Raw genomic sequence first — 18,656 nt, 5'->3', positions numbered from 1 at the left:
ACTGGCAAGTGCTGCTGCCAGGCAGACCACAGTATTAGTGTCTTTTTACTAGAGATCAGAACCATCAGATTATAAATATATAATGCTGGGATGTATTATAGATGGACAGCTTGTTATCGCCAAATGTTGCAAATGGGAACCTTTAAATAGCCTTTGGATAAAAAAGTTATTTGAAAGTCACAGTACTGGTAGCAGAACAGTTTATTTAATTGGTTCTCAGGATTCCCAACCTGCTAAATTCTTTCTAGAAGAGAGAAGAAATTCTAAGTGTCTGATGTGAGTATAAGCTCAATCGGGAATTGTTTTATATAATATTTGCAATGTAAGGCAATTTTATTTAGCTGTATAATTGATTTTATTATAAATACTTGATGCAACCCTGCTGTAAGTGTTGTGGTAATGTGAGGGATGCAGCAGTACAAATTGAGGCAACATCCAATACAAATCAATTTATTTACATTCATATAAGCAGGTTTTCCACCTATGTGACCTGTTTACATTTTATTTACAAGGTAGAATTCTGTTGCATTTGTGGTTTTAAGGGCTATATTTTTTCATGGGTCTAGCAGTGAAAAATGTAGATGTAAAATAATATAAGCATGTAAAAAAATATGCTACCAGTGTACCTCTGCTTCACTTTAATCTTTCTATATAGCTTATTACCTTCTAGGTTTGCATTTGCCAAATCATTATCTTTATTTACATGTGGCTTATGTTATCTTTGTTTGAATGGCAATTACTCTATCTTTGCATGCTGCCAACTCATCTTCTAATTTGATTGTACTTCAGTAGCTGCATGCCGTGGTGAACATGTATTAAGCTGGCCATAGATGTTGAGATTTTTAAAAGATCCGATCCTCATCGTGAGACCAAGATTTTCTCGGAACAATCCTAATTGACCATCAACTAAAAAGACCAATTTGTCAGGAAAACAAAGGGGAGCTGCCTGCTTGTCCCTGCAAACATAGATCGATTGCACTGAGACAATCAAAGATTTTTTAACCTGGCCAATCAATTTCTGTCGGCCAAAAAATCGTAAAATGTACGATAATTTCGAAGGATTGGTCGGACTTCCCTAAAAACGGTCGTTCGGCAAGAAGAATCGCTGCGTCTATGGGGAGCTTTTTGCATTCTGGGTAAAACTGTTTCGATAGATAATATGGAAACTGTTTTATCTGGAAACTTCTTGTTTCTTAAAAAAAAAAAAACAAGAAAAAGCACCTTTAGTTTTCTTGTAAAGTGTTTTGCTTAATACAGGATAATGTTTCTTCTGAACTTTTCTATTGTATTTAAGTTTTACATACCACTTACTGTATTCATACAGGTCAACTTGCTTGAATTTTTTTTAGGAGTTCTATTTTGCACCACCCTTACTTACCTTTGCAGTAACAGCTCACTCTACTGCTCATTGTAATTTGCACCCAAATTAATGTTAACTGCCGCCATTGAAAATGTAATCGAATATGCCAAGAAATGTTGGGCAGAGCAGGGAATGGGATAAGGCTTTGGGATTACAGGCTGATGGCTCTGGCTGTTGTCGGCTGGCGTATTTTTGCAGGCTGAGAGAAGTAGATCTCCTCAGTGCACCTGCTCCGTTGATTTGAATCCGATCAGCCTGTTTTCGCTCACACACCGTTGAGCCGAAGCCTCTGGGCTGAGCTGAGCTTCAGCTCTGCTGTGTTTGAGTACACACAGGATGGTTGGATTCAAATGAATGGAGCAGAGGCACTGAACAGATCTGCTTCTTTCAGCCTGCAAAAATATGCATAATTAATATAATTGTAGCATAGCAAGTTAGGTTGAAAAAAGACACACGTCCATCAAGTTTAACCTTTTAAGTCTATATATGATGTGTCTAACTGCTAGGTTATCCAGAGGAAAGCAAAGAAACCCATTTGAAGCCTCTCCAATTTGCCTCAGAGAGGGAAAAAATTCCTTCTTGACTCCCAAGATTTCAATTGGACTAGTCCCTGGACGAACTTGTACTGTACTACAAGCTATCTTGAACATAACAGGGTGTGGATTTAACACACACTAAATGTCAGAACATCCAGGTTGGCATCTCTACCTATAGAATGTTCATTATTTATTCCAGTTCCTTCCTCAGTGGAGGATGTATCTCCAGGATTACACATACACTAGGGGCAGTGTAGTTTTATCTTGAGTCGATTTACCAGCCTAATGGAAACCCATTCATATCTGGAGAAAATACCTGTGCTTTATGCTATGTCTCTCTGTAGGATTTGGGAACTCCTAGGGAGTTGCCCTGCTATGGAGAGTGCCATTTACAAATGTATTCAGCTGACCATCCCCAATGATGTTGTGTTTCTTCCATACACATTTGAGTCTGCCCCATGCCTTCATTCCCCCACATTCAAATACTTATTAAATCATGTCCCTCTTGCTCTTCCCTGTCACATTAGACACTCTTAAGAGCCTCCAGGCTTTTCAGAGGTCCCGTAAAACCCACCCTTTCAATTAAGTCTATAACCTCCTTGAAAATATTTTTTTTTTCTAGGACAACACAGTATAATGGTGGGCCCCAGTATTTGAGCAAACCGTTTCCATGGTTTAAAAAAAAGTGGTTCAAGGTGTCTGTTAGGGTAAGGCCACATGAGGAGATTCGGGGAGATTTTGTCGCCTGGCGACTAATCGCCTTGTCTTTTGAGCGACTATCTCCCCGAACTGCCTCAGCGGTTTTCCCCATAGGCTACAAAGAAAAGTCGCCTGCGCTAATACACACTGAGGCAACTTTGGGCGACTAGTAGAAATGCATCGCCGCGTGTGCATTAGCGCAGGCGACTTTTCTTTGTAGCCTATGGGAGAAAACGCTGAGGCAGTTCGGGGAGATAGTCGCTCAAAAGACAAGGCGATTAGTCGCCAGGCGACAAAATCTCCCCGAATCTCCTCGTGTGGACTAGCCCTTACTAAAGTGTGGCAAGGTGTAAAGCAGTTTGCTTTTAAATTACACTGTCATTTGTTTCCCCCAAATTTGGGCCTTGCACTTTAGGCTCCAGCATTTTTTTTGTTGCCCGAGTCCCCTGCAGTGGAGCTTTTCTGAGTTCCATGGCAGGGAAATGCAGGAAAAAAGTAGTGTAGGACCACGCACACCCTATAGAAGTTAAGAGACGCCTGGTGCACAATGGTAGAGGCTCGGCAACCTCACAACAGGATACAAGTCAGCGACATCCAATGGCACACAGGTCTACAGGAATTCTTCCAAAAATTCTTTATTTACGGATGCTTGACAAAGGGGATTTTTGTTCCCCGAAACGTTGCATTTGCAATCCGTAAATAAAGAATTTTTGGAAGAATTCCTGTAGACCTGTGTGCCATTGGAGGGAAATGCAGGAAGACATGCCGCCCAGTCTGCTAGTTCATGGTCACTGCAGGCAAGTGCAAACACATGTGGAAAGCATGAAGTTGCATTCATTACTTGCCTGCACTGTGGTGAGTATGACCTAATAGATTAGGCTGCAACGCATGAAAGATCTACTACAAACAGAAACAAGTGCAACAGCCCTCCGTTGTACCTCACTGTGTAGGGCTCTGCCTGGAGTGTATTTGCCTGGGCAGGAATTAAGTACAAGGTTTCCGTGCACCTCTTGGGCCTCCACCTTGTATCTCTGTTTCAGAAGTACAAAGTGTGTGGTGGTAGGGTAGCATTGCTTTGTAACAGTATAATTCAATTGCCAGAAAGTCACATAAATAGTAAACACTAGTAAACAATGGTCTCTAATTACTACTCATATAGACTGTGTATGTAATGTTTGTCCAAGTGCAGTAACCCATAACATCCAATAAGGTGTTTGCTTTTAACAGGTGACACGGAAATGTACCTACTAGACTTGTAGCAGCCTTTGTTCCTTTTATTGCATACCCCATAACTTGATGAAAGGGCTTGTTTACCTTTCATACTTTCATAGTTAGTTTTTTCTAATTTTTTTCAGTAATTTAGCCTTTTAACCAGCAGCTCTCCAGTTTGGTATTTTAGCATCTATCTGGTTGCAAGCTATTTACCCTTGCCGCCAGGCAGTGGTTTGGATGAAAGGCAGAGACTGGACTATGAATAAGAGAGGACTTGCATAGAAAGATATGTAATAAAAAGTAACAATAGCAATAAAATTGTAGCCTCACAGAACAATAGTTTTTACCTGCCATGGTCAGTGACCCCCATATGAAAGCTGGAGAGGGTCACAGGAGGAAGGCAAATAATTCAAAAACTATATAAAATATATATGAAAACCATTGGCAACGTTACTAGGAATAGGCCATTCTATAACCTGAAGTTAACGTTAAGGTGAACCACTACTTTAAATGTAATGCTCTGAACAAGTCAGTGGCGATTCATTCAGTTGCATTTGAGTTGCAGCCACCTGCAAGTCCCCATTTATTGCTGTGCTAGGCTGAACTGCACTATATAAGGTAAAGTAAGCCTACTCTGCCACACAAAATCACTGGTGCAAATTAGTCTTTTTATTTTGGAGATAAAGTCTGTTTGAAATCTTATCATGAAAAAGGAATGTACCATAAAATTTTACTTTCATTGTTTCTTATCTTCAGATGTTGAAGTAGCAACTTATTTATTACAGCTATTGAAAAGATAAGTTATCTTAACACATAATTGCTTCTGTGAGTAGAGTAGGTTCGACTTTGAAAACGTTTTATGCTAAGTAAAGCAGCATACAACCTGTTTTCAAAATATATTGTATAAAACAGCTCAGTTGGATCTTCATATCTTCAATCTACAGAAAATTATTTAACGTTAAATAAATCCTATAGGCTGGTTTTCGTTTGTAATAAGGATTAATTATATCTTAGTTTGGAGTATGAGTTAATGATTTATTATTACAGAGAAAAAGGAAATTATTTTTAAAAATTTGGGTTATTTGAATGGCCTTCCTGTAATCCGGAGCTTTCTGTATAACGGGTTTCTGGATTACTTATCGCATGCCTCTATGTGTTTGTGGCTGTTTATATTCTGTGCTGTTACTGCTGAAACAGTGAAGCCTGGGTCTCTAAAGTAGATTAGCCTGTTGAACGATCCTTTAGTTCCTAGTGTTTGTGTCAAAAAAAAGATCAAAGTTTCAGAGGCGTGCCTCTTTGTCAGGTGATACCACAGCCTTGACTAACCAGTGTTAAATAGGTATAGAACACAACCCCCTTCCATAATACAAAAATCCACATAGAGTCCTGTTACATTCCAATTATTTTTAAATTGATGTAGACAGAACACTGACAGGGAAGGCATAAAAATCCAAGTTATACACTATTCCTGATAAAAGGGTAAAGAAAAGTTTACCTTTCCCTGGACAATTGTATTCAGTTCAATTTCATATTTTTCTTGGCTAAAATAAGAAGTTATGTCATATCTGGGATGTGCTTTATTTACGTTATTGTATTTCAGACAAAATATTTTGATCTGTACCCCAGATCAGATTTGGGTCTTTTTCTGTTTTTGATCTATGTGTTAAGGTGGCCATAGACACACAGATCGGATCGTACGAATCGAGGATTCGTACGATTTTCGGATCGTGTGTGGCGTGTGCCGACATCTTTCGCCCGGCGGAGATCGGTCGTTTGGTCGATCGGTCAGGTTTGATTTTGACCCGACCGATCCCGCCGGAGCTCATGGCACATCGTAATCTGATCGTTCGGCCATACGGCCGAACAATCAGATTACCCCCGATATAGCCATGCCTGTTAATGGCATATCGGGCAACATCGCCAAACGAGCGGATCTTTGCATCTATGGCCACCTTAAGAAATAAATGGCCGGTTGTGGATTTAGAACAGATATTCAACAGGAATGAAAAGTTGCTAGCTGTATCATTCTGCATATCCACTCCCAATATGAACCATGCTATGAGATTATAGTGAGATTATAGCCAGTTCCAATAGACTGTGTGTGCAGTGAGCATTTTATGGGTAGAGCAATGTACTGGAATGCGGAGCTGAAAAGTAATAAAATACATACAAATCTCATATAATCTAAAAATGCACTAAGATCATTGAAATAAATTATGAATTAATTAATTATGCAGTGAGGCTAGTGCTCTCTCTCTCTCTCTCTCTCTCTCTCTCTCTCTCTCTCTCTCTCTCTCTCACACACACACACACATTTTTTTAAATTGTATATGTGTCAAATTGCATGTTTTGTGTGTGCCGTAAGTGTGTAAAAAGTTCATAAAAAGTAATGGTGCATGTAAAGGGGTTCATGCAGGCAGAATGAACACACTAAATAGCTGCAGGATTAGGAGAAGGGCTGCTCCAGAAGATGTTGAGGCAATTCTGGAGAGGCTCTTGCGTGAGGGTTCCTGTAAAGCAGGAATTCATAACCTATGAAAAATTAGTCACCATACTACTTAGATTAAGGGGTTACTTATCAAAGGTCGAATGTTAGTTTTTTATACTTTGAAGGAACTCACGACTCGAATGGTTTCTTACTTAAGAAAAAACTAGAATGGAAAAAACTTGATTCTGTGAGTCGAGTTACGAAACCTGAAAACTCAAATTGATTGAGTTTTTGGGCAAAACTTCATGCAGGCTATTAACATCTTCAAATGGTTCAAGGGACCTCTGCCATTGACTCCTACATGACCTCAACAGGTTTTAGATGGTTTATTTTTTGGATCTGAGCTATTTCCAGGGTCAGGGTATAATAAAACTCAAAAAAAGTATCCCGAATTGTATTGAGCATTGACTAAAAAAATCAGCTCAAAAACTCAAAATATTGTGGAAAACACAAATTGAACCTTAAAGGAGAACCAATATATAAATAGGAGAGGGCCTGAATAGAAAGATGAGTAATAAAAAATAGCAATAACAATAAATGTATAGCTTTATAGAGCAATTATTTTTAGATGGGGTCAGTGACCCCCATTTGAAAGCTGGAAAGAGTCAGAAGAAGTATGCAAATAATGCAAAAACTATACAAAATAAATAATGACCAATTTAAAAGTTGCTTAGCATTCTTAGAATTCTCTAGGTCATTCTATAAAAGTTAACTTGAAGGTAAACCACACTTTTCTCAATTCAGTTGTTTTTAGATTGTTCCCCGGAAATAAAGACTTTTTTCAATTACTTTCCATTATTTATTTTTTACTGGTTTTCCAAAATCTAAGTTGAATGTTCATGTCTCTGGTGTTTCAGTCTGGCAGCTCAGTAATTCAGGTGCAGATTCTAAACTGTTTTTTGCAACATTTAGTTTATACATCTCTCAGCAGCATCTCTGGAATATTAGCAACTATTGTATCAATTCTAACAGCTGCCTGTAATGAAACCCAGAGATTCTGCTCAGCAGGGGCAAAGATAAGAAATGTATCAACTAAATGTATCCATTTAGAACAGTTCACAGGGTCGGCGACCCCTCCCAGGGCTGCTTCAGAAGGTGAAAAATGACACTTCAATATTAGAAAAACGGTGACACATAGAAAATAGAAAGTAATTGGAAAAAATCTTTATTTCTGGAGATCTATCTGAAAACTAGTTGTTTGAAGGTGAACCACCCCTTTAAGGGACTGATTTGTAAACTTAGTTGCTGGAGTGTATTAATTCAGTAGCACATAGAAAACAATCTGATCTTTGCTATTTTGTTCTAACTAGTATTTGCTTTATGAAAACTAATAACTGGTTATTTGCTGTAGGCTACTAAAAATGAAGCCTGGTTCCACACGTTGTATACTAAGATCCCATACCTGTATTTGTACCTTTAGGGGCATCCACTAAGGGTACCTAGGTATGTTTGCCAGTCATTGATTGCCACAGGACTGTTAAAACACTTATTACATCAGTTATTAAAGTGTTACCCTCCCCCACAAAAAGTATGGCTGAAAAGGTAGTCTCTATTTCATAGGTGACATTTTAACACAGTTAGTTATGATGAATAGATTATTTCCGTCTCATCGGGCAATTTAATAGGTTAATCTTTGTTAGTGCGAAGCATCAAGCTTTGTGTTAACCTGAAAAGCCTAATAACTAACTTTAACACGCATAGATGATTAAACATCACTTATTCTAGTTACTTATCAATTCTCCCAACAGATAATAAACTCAGGTTTATTTCTTTTTATCTCAAATTGCTGAAACAGTGCACAATACATGCCAGGAAGATTGACTCCATCCAGTGCAGGTGACACTAATGTGTTTACATTAACATAGTATCTTTCTTATTTTTGGCATTTGCTTATTTAAAAAAGGTGATTTTATTTGTCATGTACTCCATATACCTGTTAAAATTGGTATCTAGTTTAGCCGCTTGTTATCCAGAAGGCTCCAAATGATTTTGTTTTCAACAGGGAAACCGCCGGTTACAATGGTTTTGAATACCACCATCCCCATTTGTGTTATTGTCCCATTGTTTTAACTAATTAGATGAACTGAAACTGTTTACAACCTTTAAAGAGTAAGTGGAAGTTATACAAAAAAGTGAAACGGATGAATTGTATTATTTGCACTCTTTGCTACCCTCAGGGGGTGTGTAGTATGTCATTGCTTAATAAATGTTCAGGAAGGAAAAATGGCTGTTTAGTAATGAGCTTGTTATTTTTCATTTACCATTATTCTACTTATATTGAGTGTCAGAATATGCCTCGATTTTGCAATTGCCACTTTGCTCACAATAATTGAAATCTCTTAGTTTAATGTTTCATGTTGAGCGTTATTTCAGGTGCCTCTGCAACAGTATATTCAGAATCAAGTTGGGCTACGTTATTATTTTTTTAGTAGGATTTGGGAAAGCTGAGCTCAGTATATCTCTTACCTTTTATATATGTATGCTTTGTATATATATTGAAGTGGATGGTTTCTATAAACAATTGAATTCTTATTTTACCCTTTCACTATTATTACATTTATATGTAAGTTGTACATTTATTGGTCTTGGCATTGTGCTTATTTCTTCTAACTAAACTTACTGTAGTTTGTTTCTAATAATCCACATGATACATTATGAGAGAGGGCCCCATTTCTTAAGGGAGCCTAGGAATTTGTCTTATACTTTTTGGATCCTATTTTATTTTTAAAATATTTATGGCCCCTAACGTTTCTCTGAGTTTTAAACCTTTTTGTTTTAATGGTTGCTCAACGATAGAAGGAATGTACAGTATGTGAAGTGCATTCTGTTCCCAATGTAATAGATGCAGTGCATTTTTGGAACAAGAGGAATGCCAACCAGGGGTCTTAAGCAACAACTAGAACAATTTGTGTCTTTAAATTTTGTGTAAAGCACTTTATTTTTTAACTTTTTTGGTTTACATTACATTTTCTGAAGCACTTTTGTGGACTGACCACAGGTAGGAGTTGATGAGGGCAAGGTGAAATTTCTAATATATAGGTATGCGACCTGTTATCCATAATGCTCGGGACCTGGTGTATTCCGGATAAGAGATCTTTGTGTAATTTGGATCTCCTTATCTTAAGTCTACTAAAAAAACACTGAAACATTAAATAAACCCAATAGGATTGTTTTGTCTCCAATAAGGATTTAGTATATCTTAGCAGACATAAAGTACAAGGTACTGTTTTATTATAACTGAGAATTTTTTTTGGAGTTATTTGATTATAATGGAGTCTATGGTAGATGGCATTCCCATAAGTCGTAGCTTTCTGGATAATGGGTTTCCAGAGACCCCATAGCTGTACCTTGAAGTAATAACAAGCCTAGAATGTCAGCTTTGCTGGGCAGGGTCCTCCACCTTCTCTAAAGTGTCTGACTGAACAACGACCCACTTGTTTTGAGGAAGTTCCTTAACCAGATACAGGTATTGAGATACATTTGTCGGCCGGAAGAGGAAGTACACAGCTTGTGTCCTGCCTTCCTCTGTGCTTGCTAATCTTGTAGTGTTTCCTGGTATCAGTGGGTGGAGCTGCCCTGGAGTGTGCTGCAATGCAATTCTTGGCAGAAGTACTGGAAAATATTTCTTTTTTTCATAACGTATATTAACCTCCATTCCTTTGTTGCTTGTACATAGGAGAAAGGAAATATTTCATATAAGTAAACAGCTTAGAAATACTCTGCCCCTATACATGTCCTTAAATAGTTACTGTCTAAAAGAGTAGGAGGAGTACTGTAATAGAAGACATATGGGAGAACTGTAATAGAAATAACCGGGATGTTCATGTCACTGAAAACAATCTGTTATGTTTTGTAAAGAAGAGCTGTTTTACTTGAATTCTAAAGTTTTCCTCCACATGCATCGTGTGACTACACAGTTAAGGTGGCCATACACGGATAGATCCGCTCGTTTGGCGATGTCGCCAAACGAGCGGATCTCCCTCCGATATGCCCACCTTGAGGTGGGCAATATCGGGCTGATCCGATCGTGGGCCCTAGGGCCCAACGATCGGATCCTAGCGTTCGCCAAACGGCGGTCGGATCGCGGGACCGCATCAACGAACAGATGCGGCCGCGATCCGACGGGATTTTTAATCCCATCCGATCGAGATCTGGCCGACTTTCGGCCAGATCTCGATCGGGGAAGCCCGTCGGGGGCCCCCATACACGGGCCAATAAGCTGCCGACACGGTCTGTCGGCAGCTTTTATCGGCCCGTGTATGGCCACCTTTAGTCATTCTTTCTGTTTCTTACTTTTTAAAAAAAATTCTACTCCAGACCAAGTTGGCAGCTTATTGCGCAGTGTATGGGGGCAAAACCATGGTCTGCCCGACCAATACCCAATTAGCGACCATGCTGATATCTATGAAGCAGTATTAAAAATCTCACTGGGTGTGAATTACATCAAATCTGTCATACTGTTACTTTGTAAAGTTGTACTGTTTTAGCCAGTCAAAAGGTAAAAAAAAAAAAAAAAAATAACAAAAAGCTGGTATAAAGGTGATACCTTTATTGGCTAATTGAGATAATCACAGCAAGCTTTCAGAACATTAGTTACTTTTTCAAGCTGAATATAAGTTATTTGTAAAAACAATTGTTATTGAAAGCAGCATTTGCCTAACTCCTGGTTATTACTTTTAAAACAATGTTGCAAAAGTCTAAGTTCCTCAGCAAAGACAGGGTCTGTTAATCAGCTGCTTGTCTTACGTTGTATCAACAGTCAGTCTCACCCGCCAGGAAAAAGACAGACAAACACTGATTTCAATAGCAAAACATATAGAAATAATTAACAAACCATTTAATAAATGTAATGCATGTGTATATTGCAAAGCTGCTCAGAATTATGTCTTCTTTTATTAGACAAACAATTATTTTTTGAGCTGACGTTCCCTTTAAGGAACCCAGTGCGAAGCACTTACAACACCCACTTTGCTCAACAACTTTGCATCAGGACTTCTAAAAAAAGTAACCACCTCATCAAAACAAACATGACTTTAATACCGCTTGCTGCTTAGTAAGGAGGGAAAGGGTCACGTCTCTCTCTAAAGGAGGCCATATATTCTAAGATCTACTCTTTCGGCAATGTCTCCAAAATAGTGTACATTTCCCCCCAGTATGCTCATCAAAGGTGGGTGATATCAGGCTAATACAATCATTTGGCCCTAGGTACAAAAAATCAGATTCCAACTACCGTAATAGGGGCTATTGGGACAAGGACCGAATCAACAAGCCGACGCAGTCCTCTATTCAAAGTGAAAATCAAGTGTGCCAGATCAACATGCCTTATTTTTGGCTAGATATCAGTCAGGTCGCCCCGACGAAAGTCCCCATACATCGGCATATAAGTTGCAGACTTGGTCTAAAGGACTAGAATCTGCAGCTTAAAGCTGCCCGTGTATGACCACAATAACCTGGTAAAATTTGATACATTTGTTAATGCATTTTGGAGGTAAAGGAGCTTTGCTGTTGCAATGAATACTATTAGTTGCAGGCATCCTTCTGTATCAACTAATATAGCATGTTCTAATCTTCTACCTGCCTTAATGGGAAATACCAGAGCACTAAAATTTAAGCAAATCCTTTCTTAAAATTGAAAAACATAATGAAAAAAATAAAAAGCAATTGGAAAAAAGTCATTACTTCTGGTGCACTGTGTGAAAACAATTGATCTGAAAACAATGTCTTTCTTTCACACTGTATTTAGGCATTTAAACAAAGTTGGCTTGGTGTTATCAGTGGTATCATGAAAATCATATTGTTCTTAGATCCAGCGATAATTTCGCAGTTCTGCTATCCGTGTCCAGAAGATGGCAGTTTTTTTTTTTTTAAATAAAATAGCTTTTTTTTTTTATGGGGGCTGTAGTAACCTTCTAAACCATAAAACCTTTCTAACAGGATAGGGCAGGGAAATAAATAGCCTAAAAAGACTATAGGAATAAGGCAAACACACACCTAAGAATGTGTTTACTGCTGTGTATAATCTGATCATTATAGCTCTTTCATATATGGTTTGAACAGATCGTAGTTCCCCTTTAAGTATAATGACTGGGGATGTGTATCCATTTTTTAAAGTTATATACAAACGGTTTACATGGTGTTGCAATTTGGGAAATGCTAGGTGTTGCTAGACAACACCCTTTTCAACAGCTCTCTTTGAATGCCAAGAGTGTCGGAACCCTGTCTGTTTATTTTCTTTGCAATACTAGTATTCAGTTAACGCTAGGGTTGTTGTTTCTCAGTTGAGTCAAGGCTAGAAGTCTAAACTGCAAAATATCTCTGATACCACTAAAAATAGCATACGAATGAAGTTCTCAGAAAAAGTTTTTTATTTCAGTTGTATAAAATTCTCGTGGTCAGTTCCATAAATATACCACCTATAATGAATATATAGAATATCATACAAGAAACAAATCTAACGCTAATAAATAAAACTCCAATGCAATAATATTGACATAACAGTTAGTACTCTTTTTTGTTGTTTAAAACAATTAAGTTTTTTTCCTCTGATTCTCCTAAAAGCTTGGAGGGTGAACTGCTATTTGGTTGCTAGTGCTTTATTACCTTAACAACAGTCATATCTATGAAAGTCAAAATGGAAAATCAATGGGCTGAAAAGAAGTTAAGCAAATCAAAATAAAAGTAGCAAAACTGAACCATCACAGTTGATCTGCCCTTTGGTTGCCAGGGTCAATGACCAAGATTAACAAATATAATTTTCAGTTGTAGGCTGGAAATATAGATATGGAAGGCTAATAATATTTTCTAAAAAAAAAAATGATATCCTTATGGAAGGAAGATGTATTATATATTTTTTGAAAATGTTACCATGCATCTCACATTTTGGTATTGCGTTGAACAGATGCATGTTTGATGAGGGTTTTGTAGTGAGTATAGAATAATTTGTGAATTCCTCGCTTGCTTCTCTCAGATTCTTTTACACAAGTCTTTATTCCATTTAGGGCAGCCTACAGTTTTTCTTCCTTGCAAGGTTTCTTCAAGGTAAAATGTATTTCAAGTCACATATGTGGCAACATATATCATAAAGGTTACCTTTCCAGGTTCTAACAAATCTATTGTCCGCTGCTTTGCATTGCAAGTTCCAGATTTAAATAATGAGGCCTATCCTCAATGTATAACCACAGGAGACAGAAATTACTAACGCAACTATTAAACTAAAATAGATCATTGGATAACACACGTTTTAACATGGCAGGTAAAAAGTTCAAATGTAGCAAGCAAGCAAAAATGTAACATCCTTCTGCGCAATTTAAGGCACAGTTAATGGCTAATGTAGAGACTTCCCAAATGCAATTTAGCTTGATATGTATACATATCTAAATATCTTTACATTTTGTACTAAAAGATGTCAAGCTGTCACTCCCTGGCCCCATCCTTACTGGAGCAGGGGAATGCAGACAAGAGGCTGTTGTACATATTGACCGCTAGTATTGTCTGTCTGTGTAAGCCCACTCTCTGCAGATAAAAAGAATATACATGTACTGAATTAGAATCTTAAGAAGACACCTATATATGTATATACTTTTTACATTAAAAACATTGCTTTAATGTGTCCCTTTAAGCATACGAAATATTGCAAATAAAACAATTTCCAGACAATTTGCTTTTAAAGTTTTATTTTTTTCAACTGGGATTAATACAGTTCACATATTTATTTATTTATAACTCCAGATTTGTTTAGTTTGAACCTGTTTTCTTAGTCTTTCAAAGTAAGTAGCTAATTAAAATTGCCTGTAAATCAGAAAGTCTCTGGGAATCTTCCTAATTAGTTAAAAGCTCAAATGACAGTCTAATTAAAATTTTCCATTTCAAATAGCGTCCAAAATAGGAAACACATTTCTTGTGAAACTAGCACTAATAATACACAAAATGCATAGCATTACCGAGAAATTATAGAAAGTGGTCTTTGGATAAAGTAACCTGTATAGTTGTAGTTATATGTCATGGTGAGAATTGTAGTTAGAGTTGACACTAAGGGGGGGTTATTTATCAAAGGTCGAATTTTAGAGTTATGCGAGCTTTTTTTAGGCCTCGAATGAATTCACAACTCGAATGGTTTCTAATTTAAGAAAAAAAATCGAATCAGCAAATTCGGGGTTAACAACCCGAAAACTCTCACATTTCCGAGGGAAAAACTCAAATTGCTCAATTGAAAGAGTTTTCGAGCGAAACCCTCAGAAAAAACTTGAACATCATAAAGGCTATTAACATCTTAAAAATGGTTCAATGGACCTCTTCCATTGACTTCTACATGACCTAGACAGATTTTAGATTTTCGGATTCAAGCTATTTCCAGGGTTGGGGTATAATACAAAAAACTGAGGTTTTTTTTTTTAACCCGAAAATTAGATTTTTGACTCATAAATACCCTCGAAAACTAAATTTTTTGTGGAAAACACAACTTGACCCTTAATAAATCTGTCCCTAAGAGTCAGGGCACACAGGCAGATTCGGGGATTAAGGAGACCCTTAATCATTAAACTCCCAAGCATGTTTTTTTGCCAACAACATTTTTGCTTGTTTATTTAACATCAAGTATCATTATCATTGTAAGCAAACCAGTCAAAATTTTAAAAAAGTATAATTTTCTTTTTAAAGGGGAATCTTACAGATACAAATGGAATAAGATTCACATTTTGACAATATTAAAGCACTGTTCTGCAAAATTATGTAAAGTAATACAGACGTTTCTATAACTATAAGGAATAAGTCGGTATATGGGGTTTTTTTGATACAAAATAATGGTGCAGTCTCCAGGATTAGTATTAATGCTGCTTAGTTATAAGTATCATTTTAATATGGAAGAGTTTCCTTTTTGGTATAATAACTTTTTAGCTGATTAAATCAGAGGCTTTCATTTCTGGGAGATCGTTCTAAAAGATTTCAAGCTCAAAATTATATTTCCAGCTTTCACTTCTTGTTTCAGTGTCATCATGCTTTTTAATTTACTGTATCTGCCTAGAAAATCTTAAAGCTGTGCATAAAATGTTGATGTTTTAACCTGCTAATTTGCATTGCCTTGTACTTGTTTAGTTCTTCCTAGTCTGTTAGCATAAATTACACTGCATTAGTGCTTTTCTGTGTATGTCTAAACACAAGTTAACTCAATGTATATTTGCTTTTATCCTTTTCTCTCTTCTCTATTGATGCTGCTGCCTCTGCATTTACCATCATCATCTTGCTTACCCTTGGCTCTGGAATTCTCCTGATATCTTTTATCACCTTCTTCACATCACAAACAGAATAATTGTGAAAATAAGGACTCCCATGGATCATCACGTAAGTGACTTAATTGTTTTGTTTTCCCAACCATGTCACAATTTAATCTGGCAGTAAATATATTTTCCTTTATGAGTCCAGTAAAGATATAAAAATCTTTCACTGTGTTCCTTTGTGAGATTCTTTCCATTTTTTTTTTTTAATTTTCATTGTCATTTTTTGTTTTTGTCTACGTGTACATACATACATGTGTATGTAAGTTGATTGTTAGCAAGTAAAGAGCAGGTTGAAAATAATTTCTATAGAAAAAGGGGAACAATCTCTGAATCTGGTAATTTATAGAAAACCAGTAGCGTTGATAGCTTTGCAGAATTCCTTTCCCTTGTATAACTCTGTAATAGTACAGTTTGTCTATCATGTCTCAACATTTTTTTGACACGTGCACAATACATTATGTGAGTTGGTGGTGCTATTTAGTACTTTTGGTACTTTGGGAAAATTACATGAATGATCCCTTTATTTTAATAATTACCATGTTTGCCTTAGCTTTCCACAACACAGAAATTAGTTGTATTTGTTGTTTGTGGATTATGTTGTTTAGTTTTCCCTAATTTACGGAAATCCTTAAAAAAAAAAAAAAAAAAAAAAAAAAAGAAACAATTTGTTTGGTAGCCACATATACCCACATAGTATTTTGTTTCTTCAGGCTGGTGCACCTCTTCTTTAAAATTAATGTGCTGCCCCGAACAATGTTCTTCCAGACTGCCCCCATTTTTCTGTGCAAGGTTTCCCAAGAATGGAAAAAAATAGGCAGTGCTGCACTATGGAGTAAATTGGAATGGTGCATTTATTTATTTTTAAAGAAAGGACATACCACCCTGAGGGAAAAAAAGGGGCTAGCATTTTAGGGTCACTTGTGGGTACCCCCATTGTTCTAGAGCTTTTCTTGTTCTTTAATTGTGCCGAGTGCCTCAAGGATTATAATGAATACATTTAAATGACACTGGTATTTATACAGTCATTTGCTGTTATTTTTGTATGCCACAAATAACTCTGAGGTCCACTTACTCTTTAATTAAACTCCTTTTGCCCAGAAAACAACTATATGTGTTGCACTGGAAATCCTTTAGTACTTTGTTTAAAAAAGCACTTGTTTAGATGATTTAATTGCGGTAATTCATATGATTTACTGTTGATTTGATTTTCAAATTATAGCTTATTTTTATTAAATGCATGCTATGCAGATGCTTTTGCTCACTACCCAATTCACATAATAGTGCTATTCTTCCTTTATTCAATTTCTGTAGTATTATGTCACTCTGGTGCCATTTCTGATACCAAACCGTGATGCTGATTTCCTCCAATGATGTACAAAATGTTTATATAGTAACAGACCTAGACAAGACGAGCCAGGAAGCCATGACATTTCCAGAGAGACTAATTTCTTTTGTGTTCTGTATGTGTATCTGTAGTTAATCTTTTCCACTTTCCTCCACTTCTAAAAAAGTGTGATTGGCTTATAACTTTTCATAAACGTTTCCACCTTAATAGAGGATAGTTTTATTGTTAATTTTAATTTATTTTTGGTTTTTAAATGACGATTAAATCTTTATGAGCCTGCAGGTATTTGCTTTTTTTAACTGTTCATTGTAGAGTGTTTCTTGTATTTCTTGATCCCTGGGTTTTTGGTCCCAACACATGCCCTATTCCCGCTGAGCCACCAGACACAGGGATCCCCAACCTTTTGAACCCGTGAGCAACATTCAGAAGTAAAAGGAGTTGGGGAGCAACACAAGCATGAAAATGTTCTTGAGGTGCCAAATAAGGGCTATGTTTGGCCATTTGGTAGCCCCTGTGTGAATTGTCAACATATATTGAGGCTCTGTTTGGCAGTACAGCTGGTTTTATGCAACCAAAACTTGCCTCCAAGCCTGGAATTCAATAATAAGCTGCTGCTCTGAGTTCACTGGGAGCAACATCCAAGGGGTTGGAGAGCAATGTTGCTCACGAGCTACTGGTTGGGGATCACTGCACCAGAGGATGCCGGCTAAATGAATGTGGGATAACCTTGGAAAGCTAACAAACACTTTTTATTTCATCATCAATATGGTTAAAGCATTCTATGGAATCAGCCTGGCCATACCCACACAGACTTCATTTCAGTGCAAAAATGTGTACTTAACTTTTTGCTCCAAAATCCGGTCTGTCTGTGCTGACAGACTGGTCCCCTTACTGCCAGCACACACATTTGGGTAGTGGAATGCAGTGAATTGACTTTTCTTTATGCAGGTATATATACATCATAGAAAGGGACATATTTACCATTAGCCTTTTGGATGATACAAAGCTTGCTTCTGTGGCAACATTTGCACAATGGCACCTGCCTGCTTGTTATGAACATGGATTCCAAAAGAATGAAGGTAACAAAGTGGTTAGGAATGCTCCAGATCCTGGATTTGTTTTGGGATGCAAACAAATCAGTAAAATTGGCAGGATTTGAATTTGTTTCAACAAATTTGATTATTTTGAATCTAATACATGAAGAAAGTATTTCCTCATTAGGTTTTTTATGTTTTTTTTTAAAACATAAAAATGTTTTAATTTATGTTGCTGTGATAATGTGTTGCCTCTGTGCCTATGAACAGGATAGCTTATTAAAACAAGAAGAGAGGCATGTGCTTTGGAAACACAGATGAGCAGTAAGTCCCTTAGCAAGTCCGCATGTTGGATTGTGAACTCCCTACAGATTGTAATCGCAATCCTTTGTTAAATTATACACGCTAAGGCCCTTATACACAGACATAAATTTTTTTTCCTTCTGCCTTGTTGTACCTAAGAGATTTCAGATCTGTTTTTATTTAAAGGTAAGTTTTATTGTTTTAAACATTTAACACACAAAACATAAGAAAACATCTCGTATGCATTACATGAAATCAGACCTGAATTACCAGTCGACATATAGAGTATTGTGAGTCTAAGAGCCATGTATTGGGGTTAAATGGTCACTCTTAGAAGTATTCTTTGTGAACTATTTTTGAGCCACCATTTGCTCCAAGCATATTTGTCTTATGTAGGGGTACACTTA

General features: G+C 37.0%; 1 protein-coding gene across 5 annotated transcripts in view; it reads left to right on the top strand.

Annotated features, from left to right (window-relative positions):
* Positions 1 to 18,656, top strand: part of osbpl8.L (oxysterol binding protein like 8 L homeolog) — a 99,929-nt gene that overhangs the window by 14,660 nt on the left and 66,613 nt on the right. For 4 of the 5 annotated variants that reach the window (XM_041586360.1, XM_041586357.1, XM_018252480.2 and 1 more), the window contains exon 3: positions 15,595 to 15,631. The exons of the other annotated variant lie outside the window; for it this stretch is intronic. In XM_041586360.1, the coding sequence (XP_041442294.1) occupies positions 15,595 to 15,631 (37 nt within the window). The remainder of the gene's footprint in view (positions 1 to 15,594; positions 15,632 to 18,656) is intronic. 5 annotated transcript variants of the gene reach the window in all.

The sequence above is a fragment of the Xenopus laevis genome, chromosome 3L (genome assembly GCF_017654675.1).
Source record: "Xenopus laevis strain J_2021 chromosome 3L, Xenopus_laevis_v10.1, whole genome shotgun sequence".
Taxonomy (NCBI): domain Eukaryota; kingdom Metazoa; phylum Chordata; class Amphibia; order Anura; family Pipidae; genus Xenopus; species Xenopus laevis.
This window is presented reverse-complemented; position numbering and strand designations above follow the sequence as displayed.